This window comes from Pelobates fuscus, chromosome 3, assembly GCF_036172605.1.
Source record: "Pelobates fuscus isolate aPelFus1 chromosome 3, aPelFus1.pri, whole genome shotgun sequence".
Classification (NCBI taxonomy): Eukaryota; Metazoa; Chordata; class Amphibia; order Anura; family Pelobatidae; genus Pelobates; species Pelobates fuscus.
The window spans coordinates 39,138,002-39,163,266 of NC_086319.1; the positions used below are offsets into that span (position 1 = coordinate 39,138,002).

The following is a 25,265-nucleotide window of genomic DNA, read 5'->3' on the forward strand; positions in this document are numbered from 1 at the left end:
TGTTACTCAAACCATTCCTTACCAATTTAGCTGTGTGGCAGGGTCCCAACCACATTTTATATACGGGTTACAAAATGACCACAAAATGATGATTAATAAAGCTAACTCCCCTCCCCCCCAAAAAAAACAACTTAAAATAGATTAATACATCTTGCTATAAGTGAAGCACACAATGATTTATCATACTCTGTCATAACTAGACAACAAAGTTGGTTCTTCCTGGGCATTTGGCCAAGCAAGGATGTAGGGGGGATACCTCTATCTATCTTTTCCAGGAATCACACCAGACAAGGACAGCATAAAACTTTTAGAAAAATCAAGTGAAAAAGAAGTAGGTTAGCAAAAATACAGATTGTCTGTGTGTTTGCAAAAACCTCAAGAATTCTTGAAAAAACTAGGACAGGCTGCTTAGAACATTGAACAAAAGTGCAGCCGAGAATAAGATGGTTCTATATTATAAGTTCCACCCTACTTCTAAAATGGAGTATCAGCTTTAAGGTGGCAGAATATATTAGAGCTTCACCCAGGTGGCATACCGATGGAACACTTGCATTCAGCAATCTCATCTTCCAGTTAAGATTACACTTATATCCAGACTATAACATCCACACAGAATCTCATATTCTGAAAGCTTAGGAAATAATGTAAGTCTGATCTTGCCTACATTTATTAGATTTGATGGATGTCAGAATGTGCTTCAGTGACAAACATTTCCACTATATAAATAGTGTGTCATTGCATTCCTGGAATCTAAATCATTGTATGAAATACAGGCTGCCTTAAATGCTCTGAAAAATAATGATGTAATTTTCAACTTTTTATTTGTGGTTACAGCAAACAAAAACACGAGAAATAAATAAGATTGCTTTTTATTTTACCACAATTTGATGCATTATTAATTTCTTAAACAAAACGCATAACTCATTTTTTTGGTTATGCACATGTGTGACTTTATAATAAAAGCCCTCAAATAAGCAGAGTAAATGTATTCTAGGAGAACTATTGACTGATTACTCAAGCTTAGGGTCTAATAAAGTTATTGGGCCAACAAAAGCCTTAGCAGATTAAATTGTGCATTTGTTTCCTGGAGCAGAAAGTGCTTGTGAGATCTTGTAAAGACGTGCAGTTATGTAGTGAATTAATGTTAGCATTAAGTCAAACACAAACAACAAGGAATGCATCTTCTTGGGATAGTGTCAGTTTACCGAATAAGCAGAAGATGCATAAAATCATCTCACTAAAAAAATAAAAAGCTAGAACTGTATGTAAGAGAAACATTTATTTGAATCTGCACAAGAATACAATCATAAACAAATCCAACCATGAACTTAAAAATGCAATAAAAGAGAAAACGGTGGCCTTGATTCCAACATTACTTCTGCACCATGCCAAGACATAAATAAATGGTTTTGTTTCGAATGTGTACCAAAGAATTAAATGTACACACATCACATTGATATCATTTAGATTTTTTTTGTTTTTTGCAAAACACTTTCTACAATATGTAACAAAATAGCTCAGAAAAAAATCAGTGAAAAATAAAAATGTAACAGCGATGAATTCAAACGTTAATATCAATTGTTTACTTTAACTCAACGGAGCGTAAACCACTGCAGCCAATTTGTGTTTTTGAATGCCAGTTGGTCCTTTGTCAGGTCTCGTTCTTTCAGGGTAGCTGGATGATACATACGCACACTAGGGGTTCTTTAGATGTTACTGCTTAAAGGTTTGCCAAATTGTTTGAAAACTAAAAATTCATAAAAATGATGAAAAAAAAATCTGTATTTAGTAAACAGCAGGTTGTTGGTTGTGACTGGCTTGGTAAATGTAGGCTGAAATATCCAAACTGAATTTTTTTTTAATTCAGATGAGTTACTGAATCATTTTTGGCAATTCAATTGTTTTGGCATTTTATTTGTGGTTGGTACTCAAGTTGCCACGACTCTCCGCTAGAAAAATGTCTAAATGAACAAACCGGTGGTAGTAACCAATAGGTAATATAGAATTAACTACAGCTAAGAAATTTAATTTAATTTCATTTTCAATTATTATTCTTTTTAGATTTTGGACAAATTATATCAGTGACATTTGAGACAGCAATAATTGTTGTTATTGTTTAGGAAGAAGAGTGCATTCATTCGTAATTTATTATATTTTGATGACTATCACATGATGAGAAGGGTATGAATATCTAATGTATAAAATGTATTATGTATATGTGTGTGTTTGTGTGCGTATACATAAATACATTTATCTCCCCCTGTCCCATGCTGTGTCTTTATTCCACCACAGATACAAGGCAAGGTAGAATGGCTTCAATGAGATATGAATCGTATATATGCAAGTGTATAGAAGTGTATATACAATATCTATATAAAATCTGAATTGGTGACAACTTCCCTTTGAGCTAAATTTATACCCAAACCAAAACTGGTACAGTACTTTTACAACATTTGACTGATTTATTGATTTTCATGATTTTAAAAATCTGCCCAATAATCGTTCTGTATTCCAGTTGAGTATTGTACACAAAATGATCAGCAATAACTGATGTATATTTGGCCTTAGTACAATAAATTTTTTTTCGATATTTCTCATAGCTCGAATGTTTTATTTCTTCTCTTGCTTTATTTTGTTTTCCATTCATTGTGGGCACAATGATCTTTTTGATAGTTTAGGAAATACTGTTTAATTTCTATGATTCTATAAATGTTATGTATTTTTGGTGTAAGTTTTTTTTTTTTTAGTGTGAAAACATTATTTTTCTATAAACCTTCCGGTGGAGTTAGTAATTCCAATCACAGCTCCTGAAGGCACTGAGGATCCACTGAGCAACAGACGTGACCGTTCTGGGGAGAAAAAGAAAAACTTTTTGATAATTTTCAGATGAAAAAACGTCTGTATTTATTATGTTTTTGTATGCTATTTTAATAAACATCCAGTTAAAAGCGCCATTTGTGTTCACAATTAAAAAAAAAAAAAAAAATTATGTATGGTTGATACACATGTATATATCTTCTTTTCTTTCACCAAGATACAACATTGCAACACTGGAATGCATTAAACATATATCAATCCATACTGCATTTAAATGGGCAGAATACAAGGACCTGTAGGATAGGCATGTTAATGTACTATATGTAGATCCTCCTTATGTAATATTGGGAGATATGTATTAAGACACAAACAGGTGCTACTGCTCAATGATGTCCAATGGAAAACACTAGAATCTCTCTCAATATTTCGCAATTTGCACCCAAAATAACACGTATTTTGCTTTGATAAATTCCCATCAATTATATTTTTTTTTACCTGTTCATTTTTAATACGAGGCAATTTTCTTTTATAAACACTTCCAACTGTCTCCTCCAGCTTATGGAAATCCCATTTTAGAACACATATTTTGTAGTTAATTACTTGGGGTGGGGGACTGAGGACCCACAAACCCTTTTGTTATTAATGTTATTGTGGTAACAGAATATTTACCGGGCGGACTGTTGGAACTTCAAGAACCTTTTCCAGGTCTAAGACTCAGGAAAGAGATTGTGTTCCATATATCTGTTTCAAATTGATATGTTTCAAACATATTTTCACCTTCTGTTGACTACTGCTCTGTTTTAGTATTTTAGTGAGTGAAAGCTCAGCAGGCTGGAAGAATGGATTCAGTTGATGATGACACAGAAATAAATGGTGAATTGAGAGTTTATATACAGAAGGAGATTTAGAGTGGAATGCCCTAGCGTTGAGGGCGGGAGCTTTGTAAAGGTTTCGCTTGTTTCAGAAAACAAATTAAAACCAACTCCTGTATCAAAACACAAGAGCTTTGCTCGATCTAGTTCCCTCCGCAACTTGTATCTATTCTTCTGGAAATATTTCAGAAAAAAAAGAATTTTGTGAATTAGAAATACTATAAAAATATATTTTGTGATCCAACGACTTTAATCATATTAGATATATTTCATTCACGTTCCTCTCTGCTATTCATTTTTCAGAGGGACACTTCAAGCACCATAACAACTGCTACTCTTTCCAGTGGTTATGGTAGTAAGAGTTGCACCTGCCGACTTACCTTTCAAATCCTTGCCTTGTTATTCTTGTGTGCTCACAGCAAGGCTCCAGTATATCTGTTAGGATTGGCATTGTTTGAGCAGCACAGTGCATTTTTCTATAACGCAAATATTGGGATGGTCCAATGGGGTAGTGCTTCCCCAAATTATATCAAGGTTAGGATAATAGAGTCTGGACACTTAGCAAATATTAGAAAACAAAGGAAATAGCACGGTTTGGAAAGGTAAGATTGCACGGACAGTGTCGTAGCACCATAACCACTACAATAAATTTTGCCTGACGTGTCCATTTAATTGGCTGTGTTTAAAAAGACACTAGTCACCAAAACAACTTCAGCTTAATTAGGTGGTTTTAGTGTATAGATCACACCCCTGCAGTCTCACTGCTCAAGTTTCTGCCATTTAGGAGTTAAATCACTTTTGTTTCTGTTTATGCCGCGCTAGCCACACCTCCCCTGGCTATGACTCACACAGACTGCATAAAAACACCATGGTTTCATTTTCAGTCAGATGTTAACTTACTTTAAAATGTTTATTATCCTGCTCTGTAAAATAAACTTTAATTACATACATGAGGCTCTGGCAGGGTCCAGCAGACGGTTACAGAGCAGGAGATAATACATTCTAAAATAAACAGAATGATCAATAAAGGAAGTCTAAACCTTAGCTATCGTTTTACAGGAAATGTTTAGGAAGACTGTGCAAGTCACATGCAGGGAGGCATGGCAAGAGCTTTATAAACAAAGTGATAGATAGCAGATAATTGAGCAGTGAGATTGCAGATGCATGATCTATACACCAAAACTGCTTCATTAATCCCTTAAGGACCAAACCTCTGGAATAAAAGGGAATCATGACATATCACACACGTCATGTGTCCTTAAGGGGTTAAGCCAAAGTTGTTTTGGTGAATATAGTGTCCCTATAATATACTTTTAAATAAAAAATTAATAAAAACAAAAAATAAACTAATATAAATCAATCCAGGCTAAAAGAAATATCAAACACTAAACTATATTTTCGTAATTATGTTTGTAAGTGTAAATAATTGTAATTCTGCCTTCCAGCTAAGAAAGTGAATACATTTCTTCTAACAAGCCAAAGTAATATTTGTTTTCTAAGACTTATGTAAAGAAACGCTGAATCCTTGCAAGCATTATCAAGGCTGCGATAAAGGTACATCACAGCTGTACCTGAGCCTGTGATGTACCCGAGCCTGTGATGTAGCTGAGCCTGAGTGCAGCAAAAGGTACTGTGAACTAAAAGGTCATTTACCCTGATAAAAACATACACCAAAAAACAGATTCATTGTTCTCTAAAGAACATGGAAGTATGAAGAAAACCGTAATAATCTAGAATGGAAAAAATGTTTTTTTTTAACATGACATCTAGCCATACAGTGAAAAAGATTAGAAATGAAAGCTAATTATTCATTTGATTAGATTGATGTTTTAATACCCAGGATAGTGCAGTCATTAAAATACTATCTATGCTAATGTATAAAACATGAAGGAACGAAATGGCATATATCATATGAGCTTGTCCCAGGAATCAATTTCTTGTTGCTTTGTATTCATTTTCTTCCTGCATGCATCAGTAAATTATTTGTTGAATATTAAAGAGAACAGCTAAAAGAAGGGGTACTCTGAGATACTGTAGTAAAATCTATTAAATAGGGCACAAGTGCAGTATTCGTTCCTTTTTAATTCTCCATAGTACACTTGCAACTTAATCTTGAATTGTCATATGTACCTGTTAGCGGCGTCTGAATGTTTGCTTTTACACACATTGTCTAATATTGGTCTTTGGCGTTAGAATGTACAATGGATTGGTTTGTTTTAATTATTTATAAAATAAATAGAAATGTTGCCTTCATTTGATACAAAATTCTTCTCGTTTTAGAAAAAAAAATGTCTGAACTATCACATTACCTATAAAATTAAAGTAAATATATATAAAAAAAAAGACATATTGGAAGTCTATAATTGGGTAACAATGAGTCACTAATGGTGGCCACTAAATATGTATGGCTTCTTAAAAAATATATGTGTAAAACAGCTAATAATGTGGGTTTATTCAGTCAACTGTAGAATGTGGTGAATTGACAGCCAAATTGAAAAGATTAAAGTCAAATTATCCTAGTTAGAAACACATTTGAGATATTTTACTAAATTATCTAACAAGGTTATTGGCCCAAACCAGGCAATTTCGCTGGCATTCACACGGATGAAGCTATTTACCAAAAACTTTAAATGGTAAAATGTTGGTCCGTTGGTTGGTCAGCATTTAGAAAATAAATAAGTAAACTTAAACAGTGGTCCCATGGTTCCAACACGACTGTCCCCAACATGGTCCCAATCACTGATGCCGGGGAGGTGGGCAGGTTGATTAAGAAAATAAACCCAAGTACCTAATGTACTTTTAATTAATTCTTGCAACATGGTCATATATGTGAGGGTATGATGGACATTCCACTATACTCCTCCTATTAAAATAGGGTCCAGTAGACCGGTTATTTAGATTTTATTAATTATTTGTTTAATAAATTGCTATTTATTGTAAAAGGTAAAATCTTATAATCCATCTCCAGATGTCAACATTTGATATTTTGGGTGCATTTTTTGTATTATATATATATATATATATATATATATATATATATATATTTATTTTTTTTAAATATAAAAATATAAAAAAACACATTTTACAATATTTTCAACACAACTAGTGACACAAAAACAAACAAAACAAAAAACCACTCAAATATATTCACTTTTTAGTCCTGATTATTAAACTACCTCATGTAGGAGAGAATTACAAGGAGAGAATTACGATTTTAACGTAAAATTTGATCTGCCGAGACTAGAACTTTAATAGTAGTTACAGAATCCCAAAACTGCTAAAATATGCATTACCTTGCACTGACAGAGGGTGCACTCTGTACCATGTTTAATCCAAGAGGAACCCGTAAAGCGAACCACATTTGTTTCATCTACACAAGTCTTTGTGATGTCATTGCGTATGATGTCAGCTTGGCAAGGGTCACTGATGCAGCGAGGGCAGCACTCACTCTCAGGGACTGCGCTAAATTCACACTCCACATCTGGGCATGACAAGGGCCAACAGTCAACTTCTCCTTGCTAGAGAAATTACAACAGACATACATGTACAATTATTTATTTTTAAAAATTTAATGCATTATTTGTGTGTTGTGTCCATATTTTACATTAGTAAAATAATTACAGTAACTTCTTATTTGGTTTCAGGATAAATTGACATAAAATAATGTTCTCTGGTGTCAACATTAGTTAAATATTACATTGAAAGAACTCTATACTGTATTCTGAAATTATTGTAAAATTAATCATTTTTTTTTATCATTATAAAGTGTTATTAATGTTTACTCTTTGTTTTAAAGGGAAACTATAGCGCCAGGAAAACAAACCCGTTTTCCTGGCACTATAGCTTCCCCCTCTGTCAAGGCCCCCTCCCGCAGCACTGAAGGTATTAATAACCCCTCCAGTCACTTACCTGGGCAACACTGACATCCCTTGGTGCTGGCTCAGCTCCGCCCACGCTCCTCCCCTGCCGACGTCCGCCGGCGAGGGAGACCTCATGCGCATGCGCAGCAATGGCCGTGCTCACATTGGGATCTCCCCATAGGAAAGCATTGCTCAATCTGGCACCAGAGGTCCTCGTGCAGTGGGTGAGGACGTCTAGTGTCAGATAACAGACCAAAAGTCCATTTCAATTCCGGAAGTCCCTCTAGTGGCTGTCTGGGAGACAGCCACTAGAGGAGGAGTTAAACCCCAGAGGTAATTATTTCAGTTTATAAAAACGGCAAAAAATACCACTGCAGGGTTAAGGGTGATGGGAGTTTGCACCCAGACCACTTCAATTAGCTGAAGTGGTCTGGGTGCCTACAGTGTCCCTTTAAGTAGCTATGTAATCTGAACATTTTTTTTTAATATCCTTAGACACTTTAAAACTGACTATAGTGTGTAATAATACTTTTTAAATATATTTGACATAGCGGAAGACTGGAAGATAAACAACTTAGTTGTAACCTTGGGTTCTTTTTTTTAATTTTACTCTCTTTATTTTAGGTGTGCATAGTTAGACATACGAGCTTGCATAGACATTTTAGCAAGACTATATCAGGTAATTAACATCACAGATGTAGCATAAAACGAGAACATGAGAAATGCTGCACTTTTTATAATAATAAAACAATTAAGACTAGTGTGAGTCAGAGCAGGAAAACAAAAGATATGCAAGAAAGGATGTTAGTCTGGATTATTCAATATTTGTAAACTAAACTAAAAGAAGAAAATGTTTTAATTTGTGTTTTAAGTGCAAATATGCAAAATATGGATAGAAGTTCTCTGTTATGGAAAGTATTTTGACTTACCAAGCATCTGCATTGCTGACAGTTTTGCACCCAAGTGTCTCCACTTTTATATGTGATTTCTCCACTTTGATGCAGACATTGACTGGTGAGCCTTGGGTCACATTCAGGACAACAGAACAGGTCAACAGTGGGGTTTTCACAATCACAAACCATGCGACGGCACATCACTAAGCCAACCTGCAGCAACAAGAACAGACATGGATTTTAATTTTTTTTTTTTTTTACATAAATTCTATAAAGTGGACTAGAGTTGACCTCTTTTTATAGACAATTATCAGTATCATTACTGACTTATTATAAAGACAATGTATTAAGACGTGCAAAACAAGTTAATAGTGAAAATGAATAAATTAATGAAAAATAAAAACAAATTGTGGTAAATTGGAGTTGTAGCTTATGTATACATGGGTTAGGGGCTGTAGTATGTGTTTGGTAGGAATAGGGACTGTTGTGTGTATTGGTGGTAGACGGTCTTGTTATGTGTATGGAGAAATGGCACCTGTAGTGCAAGGATAAAGGCTGTGGAGGGGGAGATTCCTTTAAAGTGAAGGACTCGTACAGGCTTGGAGTGGGCACCACTACTGATGTCTCGTGTGCCATTGCACCTCTGTCATGGGAATAATTACAGAAGGCAGCCTGGGGCCATGCTGATTGATATGGTGCCTGTCAAATCAATCGGCACCAGGCTAAAAGAGAGAAAAAAAAACCTAGATGCGAAATGACAGCTGTTAGGGGAAAGTGCTGGCCCTGTCCTGCTTGTCGCCACATGGTCATGGACTCGGTGACCTTAGGTCCAAACCAGGCATGTAAGAGTAAGCTACAATAAGTAAGACAGTCCCCAGTAAGAGTGAGCTACTTTGAGTGGTTTACTAGTGAGTGCATTTCTAATTTACTATCTGGGTTATTTACTAAAATGAGAATTGAAAGTGAAAAGCCATGTACATCTCTAACTTCTGTGGATTCTCTTTACAGCTTACATATTATAGTTGTATATCTACCAACCCGATAATATTCATTCAGTCAATTATATGCCTACCCATTGCCATATTCTCCCGATCCTTTCACATCCTACCCATCATCCACCTCCCTTTTCCCATATTTACGATGAAGAAAGAGTAATTTATCTACACCAATGTACAGCACTGGCAATTCCTGCACCTGGGAGTCAGTGACCCTTGGCTTGCCCCTGATAACCACAAATCATTTATAGTCATTAAAGTGATTTATAACAATTTAAATTTGAGTTAAATAGAAAAATTGACTTACCTGACAAGAGCAGACAGAGCAACGATCACTGTCCAACACCCATATCTGACCATTGTGTTTGATTTTCCCTTCGTGTACACAATCACCTGTGCAGTTTCTTCCGTGAGGACACCGGCAGTCAAAACCCCCATCCAGATTGAAGCAAACGGTGTCATTACTGCAGCTGTGCCTCCCCGTAACACATTCATCAATGTCTGGAAAAGGCATCATATAGAGATAATCAATTTGAGCTGCCCTTTTCTATTTCAAGGTACATAAATAGCTAAAAATCTATTGTTTTCTATCTAATAAATTTTATTATCTGAGAATATATATCTGAATTAATTATGTACCATAATGGATCTTTGTAAACTACGATTCAATTAAGAAAAGACATGTACAGAGCAGATTGCATTTAGTATGAGAGTGCTGGAAAACTGGTTTTATAGACTCATTTTAGATATGGCTAACAAAGGGGCACTCTGGAAAACCCTATACTAGCTGTTATTTTCCTTATTTAATTTAGATTTGTTTTTCTTGTAAATAAGCTCAGGACCTGCTATAGAAATTCATGATTGGATGGGCCACTTCAATTTCTGAACAGAGCTTACTGCAGAAGTTGGAGATTTGCAGCAAGCAATACATTACATGTATTTATTTTATTTCATTTTTGGTGGGGAGGGGGTGATTTTTTTATTGCATATATATTTTTACTTGATGTCCTGCATTTAGAATCCCATTTAGAATTTTAAATCCCATAATTATTAAATGAACTCAACAAAACTTTAATGTATTTGATAATATAATAATATACCATATATACTCGAGTATAAGTCTAGTTTTTCCGCACATTTTTTGTGCTGAAAAACCCCCACTCGACTTATACTTGAGTCAATGTCTGTATTATGGCAACTTACATTGCCATAATACAGACTAGGACCGCCGGGCTCATTACAAGCCCGGCGGTCCTGTTGGGGGCTGGCAGGAAGCATTTACTTACCTTTCCTGCAGCTCCATTCTCCTGCATTCTGGTCAGCTCCCCTGTAAATCTCGCAAGAGCCGCGGAGTCAGAGCGTTCCCACAGGTTACCGTGGCAACGCTCCGCGCGGCACGCAGATCGCGAGACTTACAGGGGAGCTGACCGGAACGCAGGAGAAGGGAGCTGACAGGAGCTGCAGGAAAGATAAGTAAACGCTTCCTGCCAACCCCCCTCCTGCACAGTACACACCACTGGACCACCAGGGACAAAAAAAAAATTTAATAATAAAAAAATAATAATAAAATAAAATGTAAAAATGTAATAAAAAAATATTAAAATAAAAAATAATTATACTATTAAAATAAAAAAATTAGAATATTTAAATAAAAAAATGTAAAATAATAAAAATGCCCTCCCCCCACACACTACACACACACACTCTGCATTATATACACACACACTCATACAAACACACACTCTGCATTCACACAAACACACAGAGTGTGTTTATATAATGCAGAGTGTGTGTTTGTATGAGTGTGTGTATATATAATGCAGAGTGTGTGTGTGTTTGTATGAGTGTGTGTGTATATAATGCAGAGTGTGTGTTTGTATGAGTGTGTATGTATATAATTATAAAAATCACAGAATTTCATAGCCCCAAGTTTTACCCTCGACTTATCCACGAGGCATAGCATATTTCACAATTGTTGGTCACAAAACTGCACTCGACTTATACATGAGATCGACTTATACACGAGTATATACGGTACTTTTTTTTTTACATACCGAATTCTCAAAAGATGCAAAAGCCTTTATGTTTTCTAGCCATGTCCTATTCTAAAAGTTTTCTTTCTTATCTGTATATTGCTCTGAGTGACTTCGACAAGGGCCAAATAAGGATGGATAGACTACTGGGTCAAAGCGTCTCCAGAATGGCAAGTCTTGTGGGGTGTTTCCAGTATGTAGTGGAAGGAAAACCAGTGAACCGGTGTCAGGGTCATGGGCGGCAAAGGTTCATTGATGCATGTGGGGAGTGAAGGCTGGTTTGATCATACAGCAGAGCTAATGTAGCTCAAATTGCTGAAAAACGTTATCCTGGCCATGACAGAAAGTCAGAACATGCAGTGCATTGCAGTATGCTGCATATGGGGCTATGTGGTCGCAGAGCGGTCAGCATGCCCATGATGATCCCTGTTCATCACCAAAAGCACCTTCAATGGAGACATGAGCATCAGAACTGGACCATAGAGCACTGGAAGAAGGTTGCCGGGTGATTGTGCGTCACATACCTTGGGGAGAGATTGCAGCAGGATGCACTATTGGATACAATGTTCTGCTGGAAAACCTTGGGCCTTGGCATTCATCTGTATGTTACTTTGACACGTACCACATACATCCCTTAACGGCAATTATGTTCCCTGATGGCAGTGGCCTTTTTTAGCTGGGTAATGCACCCTGCCACACTGCAAAAATTACTCAGGAATGGTTAGAGGAACATGAAAAAAGTTCAGGTTTATTGTTACACTGGCCTTCAAATTCCCCAGATTTCGATCCGATTGAGAATCTGTGGGATGGGCTTTAACAACAAATCCGATCCATGGAGGTCTCACCTCACAATGTAAAGGATCTGCTGCTAATGCCTTGGTGCCAGATACCACAGGACACATTCATAGGCTTTGTGGAGTCTATGCCTTGATGCATCAGAGTTGTTTTGGTAATTTGAAGGGGACCTTCACGGTATTAGGCATGTGGTTTTAATTTCTTTGCTGATAATTGTATGTACACAGTTCAGATACCGCTTAAGAAAGTAACCAGGCCAAACATAACCCCCAGAGGAGAAAACAGAGAGAAAAGGAATCCTAGGGTTACTGCTGTTTGTACTGCTCAGTATGAGATTGTTCTGAATATTGATAACTCAGAAAAAGATGTTTAAAAAATAAGTATTTACAAAATCTTTATACAAAGTTTTGTTAACGCGCAATTATTTTTCATGATAGTTAAAATAAAAAGTGGAAAATGTATTCATACTTACCGTAATTTGATTGGTGATTCTGTCGTGATTATTTGATTGGCTATTCTGTCCCTCCCTTTGTAAGCTTGGGTATTCCCCATGTGTATATGCTGCCATGATTAGCCAGGAAAGTGGAAAATTTATTCATACTTACCGTAATTTTCTTTTCCTGGCTATTATTCATGGCAGTATATACACATGGGTTAGCTCCTCCCCTACAGCCGATAGGACAGGAAAAGCACCAAGGTTTTAAAAGGAGGCTCCATCCCTAAGGTCCTCAGTCAGTTTACAAGCTCTACAGTACATAAATAGAGACATTAATGGGTGGGAAGTATATGCTGCCATGAATAATAGCCAGGAAAAGAAAATTACGGTAAGTATGAATACATTTTCCACTTTCCTGGCTAATCATGGCAGCATATACACATGGGGAATACCCAAGCTTACAAAGGGAGGGACAGAATAGCCAATCAAATAATCAGAATAATTCAACATAGATAGAAGAATGAACTGAGTTAAGTACTTGAGTACCAAATTGTGCATCATAGACTGTTTTAACGAACAGTATGAAATGCCAGACAAACGTGTCTAAAGAGGTTCAAATGCTAGCTTACAAAAAGTGTCAGCAGAAACCATTGCCATGGCAACCCATGATGCTGCAACAGCATGAGAGGAGAGTGCCCTGATACCCTCCAGCACAGGTAGAGAACGGACGTGACGTCCAAATTGTGCCTCATTAATTGCTTCAATGTCCAAATGAAATGCAGGACAAACTAGTTCAAAGAGGTCCAAATGCCAACTTTACAAAGTTTCAGCAGAGACCATTGCCATGGAAGCCAACGAGATGCTGTACTAGTGGAGAATGTACTAGTGGAGAATGCCCCAAATCCTTTGGTACAGGTAGAGAATGGCATTGAAAGGCTCTCACTTTAGGCAGGATCTCTGGTGCTACATGCAAGACAACCATATCCTGTTGAAATTCAGTGAATGGGGGTACACAGGATCAAGCCTGGAGTTCACCCATTTTCCTTGCTGGGGTACCAGCCACCAGCACGTTCAATAATGGTTCAGTCCGGGCCCGTGAGACCAGTGCTACGTCACATATTGGCTTCACCACACTCAGTGGAGGCATGATTTCATTCAATGCCTATATGAAGCAAAGTGCAGCTAAGTGCACACATTCACCTTGCTGAGGTACCAGTCATCAGCAACAGCAACGTCTGGGCTAACATCATGGAAGCTCCTGCTAGAAGTTCAGTCTGTGAGACCAGTGGTACGTCACATTGGTTTCAACACTCTCAGCGGAGGCTTGAGTTCAATTGTTGCTTACATGAAGCAAAGCACCAGGGGCATCAACGCTCAATCGGTACCCTTCAGTACAGGTAGAGAATGACATAGATAAGCATTCACCATAGGCAGGATCTTCAGGTGCCAAATGCAAGACGACCATATCTGTTGAAAGAGTAGAGAAAGGGGATTCACAGGATCAAGCCTGGAGTTCACCCATTTTCCTTGCTGGGGTACCAGCCACAAGCACTTTCTGTGCTACCACCATGGAAGCTCCTTCTAGAGGTTTTGAATAATGGTTCAGTCAGGGCCCGTGAGACCAGTGGTACGTCACATATTCGCTTCACCACACTCAGTGGAGGCATGATTTCAATCAATGCCTATATGAAGCAAAGTGCAGCTAAGTGCTCCTCTAGAGTGTTATAACACAGAACCTTTCAAGGCCTGAACAAGGAGTAATTCCAACAGACAAAAGCATGTCAAGCTTAGTAAAGCCGTTATAGGATTGTAAGAGGATCTCAATGACCGTCTCAGGGATGCCTATACTAATATGGACTCCCGCATCAACACCAGAACTTGAGGATCCTGGTGTGTCATGGGGCCTTGTAATAGGTCTGGATGTACAGGAATTTCCCTTGGAGGTTCCAGAATCATCTTATTCATCATAGGAATTAGAGTCGACACTGTCTTCCACTGTCACCTTTTGCATTGCCTTTTTAGGAAAGTCGAAAACAGGAAAATATGTACATCACACTAAAATTCAAAATTTGAGTCAGTGTATCCTGAACCTGAGCATTCTGGTCCTAGCATGAAAAATACTTCTGGACCTGGTAGGTCTAAGAAATGCCCATCAGATCTATGTAGGGTATCAGACAATCTGCGCCAACCCTGAGGATACGTCAGGACATGGTTGCCAATCCACCTTGTCCACAGTTATTCGGCTCCAGCAAACAGCCATTGTATTCTAAGCCACTGGTTGTTCTTCTGTGCCCTGATCATTATGGTCTGGAATTCCATCAATACGTATCTGTGAGACCCATCTTGGTAGATATAGGATACAGTTGCATTGATATTTGAGCAAATTTGGACCCACTCATTCTTCAGCAAGCCTCTGAAGTGAAGAAGAACCTTGAAAATGACTTGGTTCCATACAAATTAATGGAAATATTGTGCAACATGGTCCGAACACTGTGCAACCAATCTTATAAAAACTGGAATTCAAGCTAATAATCGACCAATGAGGTTCCGTTCACTGGAAATTCAGAGATCTAATCCCTCTTTCAGCTGCCAGGGTAAGGTGTAACTCCACTGATGGGGACATAGTAAGTGGCTGGCTCCAATAATCTCTCTCTTGTTAGACCAAGATAGGAAGGATCTGTAAGGAATCCAGAGATGCCATTGGGCCCATCTGACAAGTCTGCTAGTGGAAGCCAGGATTCCTAGTAGTTGCATCTATTTTCTTGCTGTTACCAAGCAGAAATGAAGAAACTGGGAGAGAAAATCTTTTCAATCTGTGGAACTGTTCCCGAGATAGGGAAAAGCAGAGCATAGAATCTTCCACTTGGGAATGTCAACCACTGAGCTGGTCTGAAACCGCTTTTCTTGATATTCATCAAGCAGCCAAACTTTAGGAGTTATGAAATAACTATATACCTCTGTGTGCCTGCCTTCTGAGGGTTTAAGGCTATCAGATTTAGATCCTCCAGATAATGGAACCAGGTGGAGTTCTGGATTCTCAATAACACTATAAGCACATATAAAGATTCTTGGGGCCACATTGAGGCCAAATGGTAGGTTCTCTTCTGAGCTAATGCCGAAGATATCTGCAGATTGGACTGAAAGTAAGCATCCTTGAGATATATAGAGGTAAGGAAATTATCCTTCCAGATTGCTTGAGATATGGATCTGATTGACTCCATCCCGAAGACTCTGACATTCAGCCTCTTGTTGGCCCCTCTTATGCCCAGTGTAGGCTTTCATGTGCTTTTCCTCTTAGCACCAGAAGAGAGGCGAAACTTGTCCCTGGAACTGCTCTGGTTCTGGGACCTAAAAAAAAAATCACCTCTTCGTCCAGAAGGCTTCTTCCTTCAGTGCTTTACCTTTTGATTCATTGGCCTGTTGGCATGGAGACTCCTGTGCCCGTTAAGAAAAAACTCCAGTCTATTTCAATCTGGACCATGGATACCACTCAAGCCTCCAGAGTATGACGAGCCCAGGTATGTGTGATCAGAAAAATGAGGCTCCTAGTACTGGAGGAGATATGTTCATTGCTGAAGAGCAAAACGACTGCGTTATAGCTCCATTAGAACCTTGAAAGGCAGGTTTACCAACTGCCATGAGTCACCTCTGGAGTATTCCCTGCAGGGCCAGTAGCTCCATGTATCTCAGAAATACTGGTCACTGGAGGTTCTCCGGTCAGACTATGAGGAGCTGGGATCCTTGGAACTTCCATCCTAAGGTACCAATATCTTGCAGCCCTCATTCGCCTTTTTAACGGAATTATCCAAAGTTTTCCCAAAAAGCACCACCCCTTCAAATAGAATGGTGTAGAGGGCAGACTTGGAGGATGAGTCATCATCCCAGAAATAGAACCATAATGCTTTCTTAGCTGCTATAGATAAAGCCATTTGATCCAGAGAAAATCCTAGTTACATCTAGGGAAGTTTCTGTGAAGAAGTCAGTTGCAACCTCAGACTGCCTCTTCAATCTTGGCTTTTAATATCTCTCTCCATAGTAGCCTTTAGATCTTTAATCACATATTTCATGTTTGTAGAAACAGAAGCGGAAGTCACAGCTGGCTGGCCTCCTGCAATGGTAGGTATAACATTTTGGACAGGTCTGCGCCCACCTATGATCCATAAGTGTGCAACTTAGGTGGTGTAGTTCTGGGGTTGGAAATAACTTCCTCCACAGGGTAAAGCTTGGCCTCTTTTCTTACCCCTAAGGCCTCTGGAACTTACTTTGTAAGCCCTGCCCGCATGTCATGTGGCTGCACAGTGATAGGTCATGCTGAAGCGACAACCTTCTGGAGGAAGTCAGTGCATAACCGATTCCTTCCACTGTTTTCTCCTCATAACCAGATCCTGGTGAAGAATCAGACACCTGACAAATAATAATAACTAAATATTACCTGTGGTAAAGTATTAAGAAAAAATGTGCACTGTTAAATTCTATAAGAAACCAGCGAAACAGCTTTAAAACAGGCTGAAGACAGCACTTATCCATGTCTGGAGACCCTGCAAATACTTACCAAATAAGTGTGGTATGTTTACTGTAATTTTCCCTTTATTTTAGGCACTTTCTGGCAATTGCCCTTATCCAAGATGGCTGCCACAACTTGTATTCCCACAATGCAAGTCATCTGTATTAGGCCCAATAAGGCACAAACTGCACACATGTGGGCCTATTCCGAGTGTTTGCTGTGTAGAGACCAGGGAGGACTCTGTCTGAAGCCTACATGGCCCCTAAACACCCAGGGGGCTGGGAATAAATCACTGGGACCGAGGGGAAGCAAAATAGATAACAAAAGTGCCTGCAAGGGAGTTGAAAAGGCAACCATGTGCAAAAAATCAAAGTTTAAAGGCACCACAGTCTAAAGGCCTCAAGATAGTAAAGGCAACACAGTTTTCAAAGTGTATCACAGTTTTAAAATATATCAGTCTTCAAATGCACTGCAGTTTTCCAAATGTACAGCAGTTTCCAATGACTTGCGGTATTACATGCAACAGTATTAAATGCAAATTTAAATGAAAGTTTTAAATGCCACACAGCTTAAATGCTTCCTAGCAAAAGCACAACCGCATAATGTACCACAATCTTAAAAATAATGCACTAGTTTAAAGATATCGAAGCTTAAATGCATCACAGCATAAAAGCACAACTGCATAATGTACTACAGTAAAACAGGCAAATAAAGTAATGAAGATAAAAAAAACATACATGTCCGTAAGTAAAGGGAGCAAATTGCTCACATCCTAAGGGCTGTAGGACAGGAAAAAGACTGAGGACCTTAGGGATGGAGCCTCCTTTTAAAACCTTGGTGGTTTTCCTGTCCTATCGGCTGTAGGGGAGGAGCTAACCCATGTGTATATGCAGCCATGATTAGCCAGGAAAAGGAGTTGTGAATGTTAGACTGGATTCCCTTTAATCATTATTGTTACTCAGTAACCATACTGAATTTAGTCAAAATGCTGTCAACAAATATACATTGTAAAAAAAAATGGACAATTCCCTTGATTATATTAGCATGTAAATTGGAAGGTGTTATTTGACAATTGTAATCTTCCAAAATGCAATGCTAACCATAAGGAGGGGAAGATATCACCAGTTAAATTGGTAACTGAAAATCATAGTTCATCATAATTATCTGTCTAAGACATAAAAGTAACATGTTGTTGACACATTTCTGAGTTTCACATTTTGTTGCTCTATGAACTATTACAGAACTACTGACTCTTACTATTATACATATTCTAAATAAAGTGTGTCGGACATCATATGTTTTACATGCATCACCTGGTTGATAATTTTTTATTGTTTCTGTTTTTTTTTAAACTAGAATAAAATGCTGAAAATCAATCTGTGTTTCCTACAATTTCTCTTTGACCACGGTGAGCCTAATGTATCGTCTTGCAGTTCAAACATTCAACTTCCTCTCTCCTGCTCGGTGGAATTCTAGAAGCTAATTTCAACCTAGAAATACCCGGCTGTGATTGGCTCAACCTAGGGCAAATACAGTCTAATGATGGTTTAAACATTACGATTCAATTACAACCGAAAACTAGCAGAGTAAAAATTACAGTTTACAGCTACACTTACGTTATCTTGATTCAATGACACTAATAATCGGTTGTAAATCTTGTTTTAAACTATTTCCATTTATAGGCAAATCAGTAACACCTTAATGCCTAGTATTGCTTTGCAATATGCCAAGAAAGGCCTCTACAGAACACACTTTCAAGTTACTATCATATCAGATGATGTTATTTTAGATTACCTACGGATTTGTGCGTTCATGACCAAATCTGTAATTTTTTTCTTTTTTTATTAAATCAATATGAATGATCTTAACATTTATATCAGCAAGGAGCAATAATGAATCCATTTAACAGGGATTTTACACAGGGCGCTTGATTTAGATACTATGCTGTATGAAGGTTTTGCCAGTTTATCAGGAACGCCAGCATGTGCAAGTTATACGCAGGCAGATATATTAACAGATGAGAGTTAACAGTTGAATCCAGGTCATCTTAACAGCACAGACCGAAATAACACTGTCACGCTATGTATTATATAGTAAAAGAAATAAAACTGCCATAGATGATTTATTGAACCTCTTGGGATACGAATAGGTCTTTAAAAAAAATGTCTGACCAGGCAAATTAGGAAACCAGAAAATGCACTTCTAGGCATCTCATTAGCATGAAAAATCAATGCATCACCCAACTATAGACAACCTCTGACTTTTAGGTCATAATAAGATATTTTTCAGAGTGAAATATGTCTTTTATAGACTGATTTTAATCATCCTGTCCTCTGTTTCACCCCCGCTGTGTGGAAGAGGTCTCTAATTTGTTCAGTGATAAAATGCTTATCTGAATCAACATATAGAAGTGTTGTGATCAGGTTTGAATTCCTTAACCTTTCAATAATCAACAGTCTGCTTCTTTCCTCTTTAAAAAGGAAAATAGTCCTCTTTGGTAGGTCGAGGTTAGCGTGCCATTAACATTGGCTATCCCTCAGTAAAAGGCAACAATTTCAAACACATTTCTAAATGTTGAGACATCGGCAGGAAAAAATATTTTTGTTTCTATTGTGATTGATTCACCTTTGCTGCTTTGCACCAAAAATGCTCTTTATGAAAGCAATGAATTTGCATTTGTCATAGACTGAAGATTGACATATCTAGGTTAACTGTAGATGAATGTACGGGATTGTCTGGACCATATGGAAATAAAGACACCTGCTCTCTCAATTAGACTTCAAGCCATTCATCATAACGCTGGTTCTGTGTCACATCTCTTGTTTCATCTCTACCTTTGTGTTTAGTTTCAAGCTTGAGTTCCAGTGCCGGGTTTTATGTTGTGTTTTTGGATATTTTCTTCTGGGAGTCCTGTAGACATTGTTTCCCACAATGTTCGTCTTTGTCAGGTATGTAAAAGTTTAAGGACCAGAAGAAAACTCTTGATTTTCCCAATCTACTTTCCATGATCCTGAATTGACCTATAGGTTCTACACACTCCATCCTACTAAGATTACCCTTAGACAGTAGTGTATGTTAGGTACATGATAGATATTCTATTACTTGGTCTAATTAAATGCCAGGTACATGGTGGGTACTCTATGATTTGGTCTAATTGAATGCAAGTTATTTGATGGGTGTCTAATTATTTTTAGTGCTCAATAAAAAATAATAAAAACAGTAAATAAATAAAATACTATACAAAGTGAGTTGCAGGCACCTTGTAGAAAATACCTGTGAATCTCTCTATAAAAATAAATGTCCTAAGAATACTTAGGAAACTGCACCCCCAGTAAACCACAGTACAAATAAATCCAATGAATGCAAAGTGATGAAATACAAGTCATTTAAGACGGTGTACAGATACCCAATTGGAAATACCACTACTATTGCAGCCTTTGTCTAAATGTGTACAGAGCATGTCATATGCTGTGATGTTCACATTATTTTTCACAGAGTCGGCAGATAGCTACTCCAGCATGTTTTCTACAAAAGATTAAATCAGGATGACCAACCCCACTAGCACAATTATTGGTTCAGTCACGTTGCAAGATTCTCTACATTCTGAGATCATCTTCACTGTAATCATCTACATGCAGTACATATTGTTAGACATCAACAACAGGGATGTATTTACCACAAGGCAAACAAGGCATTTGCCTAGGGCGGCACCTTCAGGGGGGCGCCAAAAAAAGCGACCCCAAGCTCCCAGACAAATGCCTTGTTTGCCTCGTGTTCTGGGGCTGTCCACCTTACTGTGAGTGAGTGTAGCTGTCAGTGTGTGTCTGTGAGTTAGAATGGGTGTGCCTGTGAGTGTGTGTCAGTGTGTGTATGTCATTTTATGTGTATCTGAGAGTGTGTGCCTGTCAGTGAATGGGTGTGTCAGTGTGTGTCTGTCAGTGAAAAAGTGTGTTGGTTAAACAGTGTGTACCAATGACAGTGTATCTGTCAGTGAAAGTATATCAGTGCATGTATCAATGAGGGCATGTGTCTGTCAGTCAAAAAAATGGCCTTGACACGAATTGGGGGGGGGGCAAATTTAGATTTTGGGGGTACCTGAAATTTGTCGTGCCGAGGGCACCACAAATCCAAAATACACCACTGATCAACAACAATGTCGTATATGCTAGTGCCAGAACCAGTTTGCCTCGTTATAGACAATCCACAACCCATCAGGCAGACTCAGGAAAATAAATCTGATGGGATTACTGATGAATTACTAAACAGTACTGGATACATGCAATCTATGGAAACTTACCTGGGGGTGGGGTAACCCCTATATATTATTTTAATAAGCAAAACAAACGTATATGAAAGGTTAGTGGAGTGGAGGTAGCACACTCCAGCTCTTACTTTAATAATAGAAGGCAACCCAAACTAATAAAATAATCAACAGAAGTACGTATAATAAAACTTAACATTTATTAACATTATTAAAAAGGTAATCCAGACTTGGTAATTAACACCAAAAAAAGGGGTTTACTAAAGCATTAGAGTCTAGACACAGTAATTAAGGTGTTATTCATTTAATTACTGTGTCTAGACTCTAATGCTTTAGTAAACCCCTTTTGTTGGTGTTAATTACCAAGTCCCCCTTCTGGATTACCTTTTTAATAATGTTAATAAATGTTAAGTTTTGTTGTACGTACTTCTGTTGATCATGTTATTAGTTTGGGTTGCCTTCTATAATGAAAGTTAGAGTTGGCGTGTACTACCTCCACTCCACTAACCTTTCATATACGTTTGTTTTGTTTATTTTCATATATGGAAACTCGTTCAATCTATGACAATGGTCCAAGTGGTTGTCCTTCCAATAAGAAAATTTAAATTTCCAAACTTGTGAAGAGTCTCACAGTGGATGTCTCATCAACATACCATCAGCAAATAGTTATCTTTCTTTGAAGTGGACTGCTACAAAGTTATGAAATACTATCATTAAATCAGTCTGTCTATCCCTACGTTTCCCTTGCTCCCACTGAATACACAAATACGGGATGTTTTATGCTTAGGTATAGTCTAAATTCAGAGAAAAGATCATTATTTGCTCAAACAACATTACCAATACACGTTTGTCAATCGCTATCTAAAATAAAAATAAAACCCAAGAAATTGTGTCACCTTTATTTAGGCAGAGTTAAGATAAAGCTATTTTTATTCAATATACTGGGAAAACAATACGCTCCCAGATACATTTCTAGAATCTCTCTTTTCAAAGAGGAAGGTTGTGCAGAACCGGGAACAATAATGAGCCTAAGCTCGTCTTGTAAAAAATAGAAGTGGTTTCTGGGGAAACGTGGCAAACACAGCTGCTATTGTTACCATTAAACCTTTGCATATGAATAGAATATTGTATTATTTATTAAAGGCACAAATTAGCAAGGCCTATATGCTGAGGTATGCAAATTAATTCATTGGACTCCTGGGAAAATTTAAGACGAGGTCTCTGCAAACTACTTGATAGAGTTCGACATACAATATTAACATTTATAAAAACATATATCTGGTAGACTTAAAATAATAGTACATACTTTCCAGAATATCTGGGAAGATGGCTGATAACACATTTATAGTGTAAATCCATAGATTTCATCTTTTATACATGTACAGTACATTATCCTTTTTCTGTATATTTAATTTGTATAATTTGGCATACAAAAATAAGCCCTAATCATGGTTTATAGGTGAAAAGCTACTAGTAGTACAAATAATACTAATAATAAAGATAACAATATTAGATGAAGTGTTTAAACAATCCAATAAGAAACATAGAAACATAGAATGTGACGGCAGATAAGAACCATTTGGCCCATCTAGTCTGCCAAATTTTCTAAATACTTTCATTAGTCCCTGGCCTTATCTTATAGTTAGGATAGCCTTATGCCTATCCCACGCATGCTTAAACTCCTTTACTGTGTTAACCTCTACCACTTCAGCTGGAAGGCTGTTCAATGCATCCACTACCCTCTCAGTAAAGTAATATTTCCTGATGTTATTTTTAAACCTTTGCCCCTCTAATTTAAGATGATGCCCTCTTGTTGTGGTATGTTTTCTTATTTTAAATATAGTCTCCTCCTTTACTTTATGTATTTAAATGGTTTCATCATATCCCCCCTGTCTCGTCTTTCCTCAAAGCTATACATGTTAAGATCAAGATAAACGGTTTTACTTGCACAAACTAGAGACTATAAAACTTTGCATAAATGATAATAAAAGTGCAGCACCTTCTAGTCAAAATTCCACATTCGGAAAGGCAATAGACTAAGTCTACTGTTTCTCAGCTCCTGGCTTCCTGGGAAAATGTTCTAAATCCAGAATTTTTCTTTCAGTATAAAATACTTGGTGGCAGGAAATCTTTACTAGTTGATAAATATATTCATTTAGTCAGTTATTGGACTGGCAGATCCAATGACAAACAGCACCAACATGGATCACAGGGGAATATTTTAACACTACAATGCCTATCAGAATGCCTATCTTTGTGATCACTTGAGTCAAGGAGGGCTGCAATGAGCCAGTTACTTGTATGCAGGTATCAATGTTCTCTTACTTCAGAACGGTCTCAGATCTCCTCTGTGCAATATGTATTGGCCTCTTTCTCCATTTTTGTTGAACCCCCTAGACTTTTCATGTAGATACCGCATGGTACACTAGCAGGGTTATTCAGTAAATTGTTAATTGTTGAAAATTCAATGTGAATATCACATTTATCACATCAGCAAAATTGTAAAAATGCTTTAAGTCAGCTATGATTTAAGCTTGGCTCTGTTGATCTAAATTTTTAAATTCACTTGGCATTCCTGACAACTGACATTTCAGTGAATATCACTGTACGAGTTGTGCGTGGGTTTTTATAGTCTATATAACGAGAAGTCAAGAAAAATAATACATTACCAAAAACGCTTTTATGCTCTGGAATAGTCCACTCTCTATAAACTATGTGAATAACCCAGAGTTTCACTACGTATACAAGAACATACAGTACCCATTCGCATTGCTATGTTACGTTACCTGATTTTATTACTTCAGTATTATTTGCTAATTATGGTGAAGTATGTATAGTGCACCTTTTTTTTTTTTTTAAGATTCTCGCTAGCATACTACTTTAGGAAACATACATTATGCTGGTCTCATTTGGGAATAGTGCAGGAATTGCAACATTTATAACACCATAGTGTTTACTATTTATGTGTGCAGTATGCATAAAATATATAGACTACAATGGAAATAAAAAAAAAATCCATATATGATACTGATCTTGAAGGGATACATTATTCAAACTGTGCAAGACCTAATTTATCTTTTAGCCATATTTCCTGTTTATGCTACGGGTTAGACAATTCCATGGACCAGCTTACAGTACTGGAATAAATTATATTTTCGTTGTCCTCTCCAAATATCTCCTTTCTAGTAATAACAATTCAATGATTTTTAAATTTCAAAGAATTATCTGGGATAAAATAATGACATTCTTAAGCAGTTTTCTGCAATATTCATTTCAATGTAATTGAAAATTTAGGAAAAATATCGTACTTTTAACTTCTTAAGTAGACAATAACTACAATTTTAAATTAAGATTGCTCACGTTAGAAAATGTTTTTGATATCTATGTCAGATTTTATATCTTTCTGCCATACTTGAAAGACAGAGAATGTTGATATTTATCTAGTAAATCAAGATATCCATTCTTTTTGACAGTACCTTAGTTACTCACTCATATTTAACGATGGCAAGGAGTTTATCTATTTGATTTTTCTTTTATTACATTTTTATTTGTGAAATGTTTTAACCTTAAATAAATAAAGATCTCTGAGTCTGGGAGTTGGAATTCTTGTTTTAGTTATGGGAAGGATTTTTACTTAAAGGGACACTCCAGGCACCCAGACCACTTCTGCTCATTGGAGTGGTCTGGGTGCCAACTCCCACTACCCTTAACCCTGCAACTGTAATTATTGCAGTTTTTCATAAACTGCAATAATTACATTGCAGGGTTAACTCCACCAGACAGCCACTAGAGGTCACTT

General features: G+C 37.3%; 1 protein-coding gene across 1 annotated transcript in view; it reads right to left on the reverse strand.

Moving 5' to 3' along the window:
• Positions 1–1,260: 1,260 nt before the first annotated feature.
• The window catches only part of NELL2 (neural EGFL like 2), a 334,186-nt gene continuing 310,181 nt past the window's right edge, over positions 1,261–25,265 (reverse strand). The window contains exons 17-20 of the mRNA XM_063446945.1: positions 9,745–9,938; positions 8,479–8,655; positions 6,983–7,207; positions 1,261–2,849 (exon numbers count right to left, since the gene is read on the reverse strand). Of these exons, the coding sequence (XP_063303015.1) occupies positions 2,799–2,849; positions 6,983–7,207; positions 8,479–8,655; positions 9,745–9,938 (647 nt within the window). The 3' untranslated portion in view covers positions 1,261–2,798. The remainder of the gene's footprint in view (positions 2,850–6,982; positions 7,208–8,478; positions 8,656–9,744; positions 9,939–25,265) is intronic.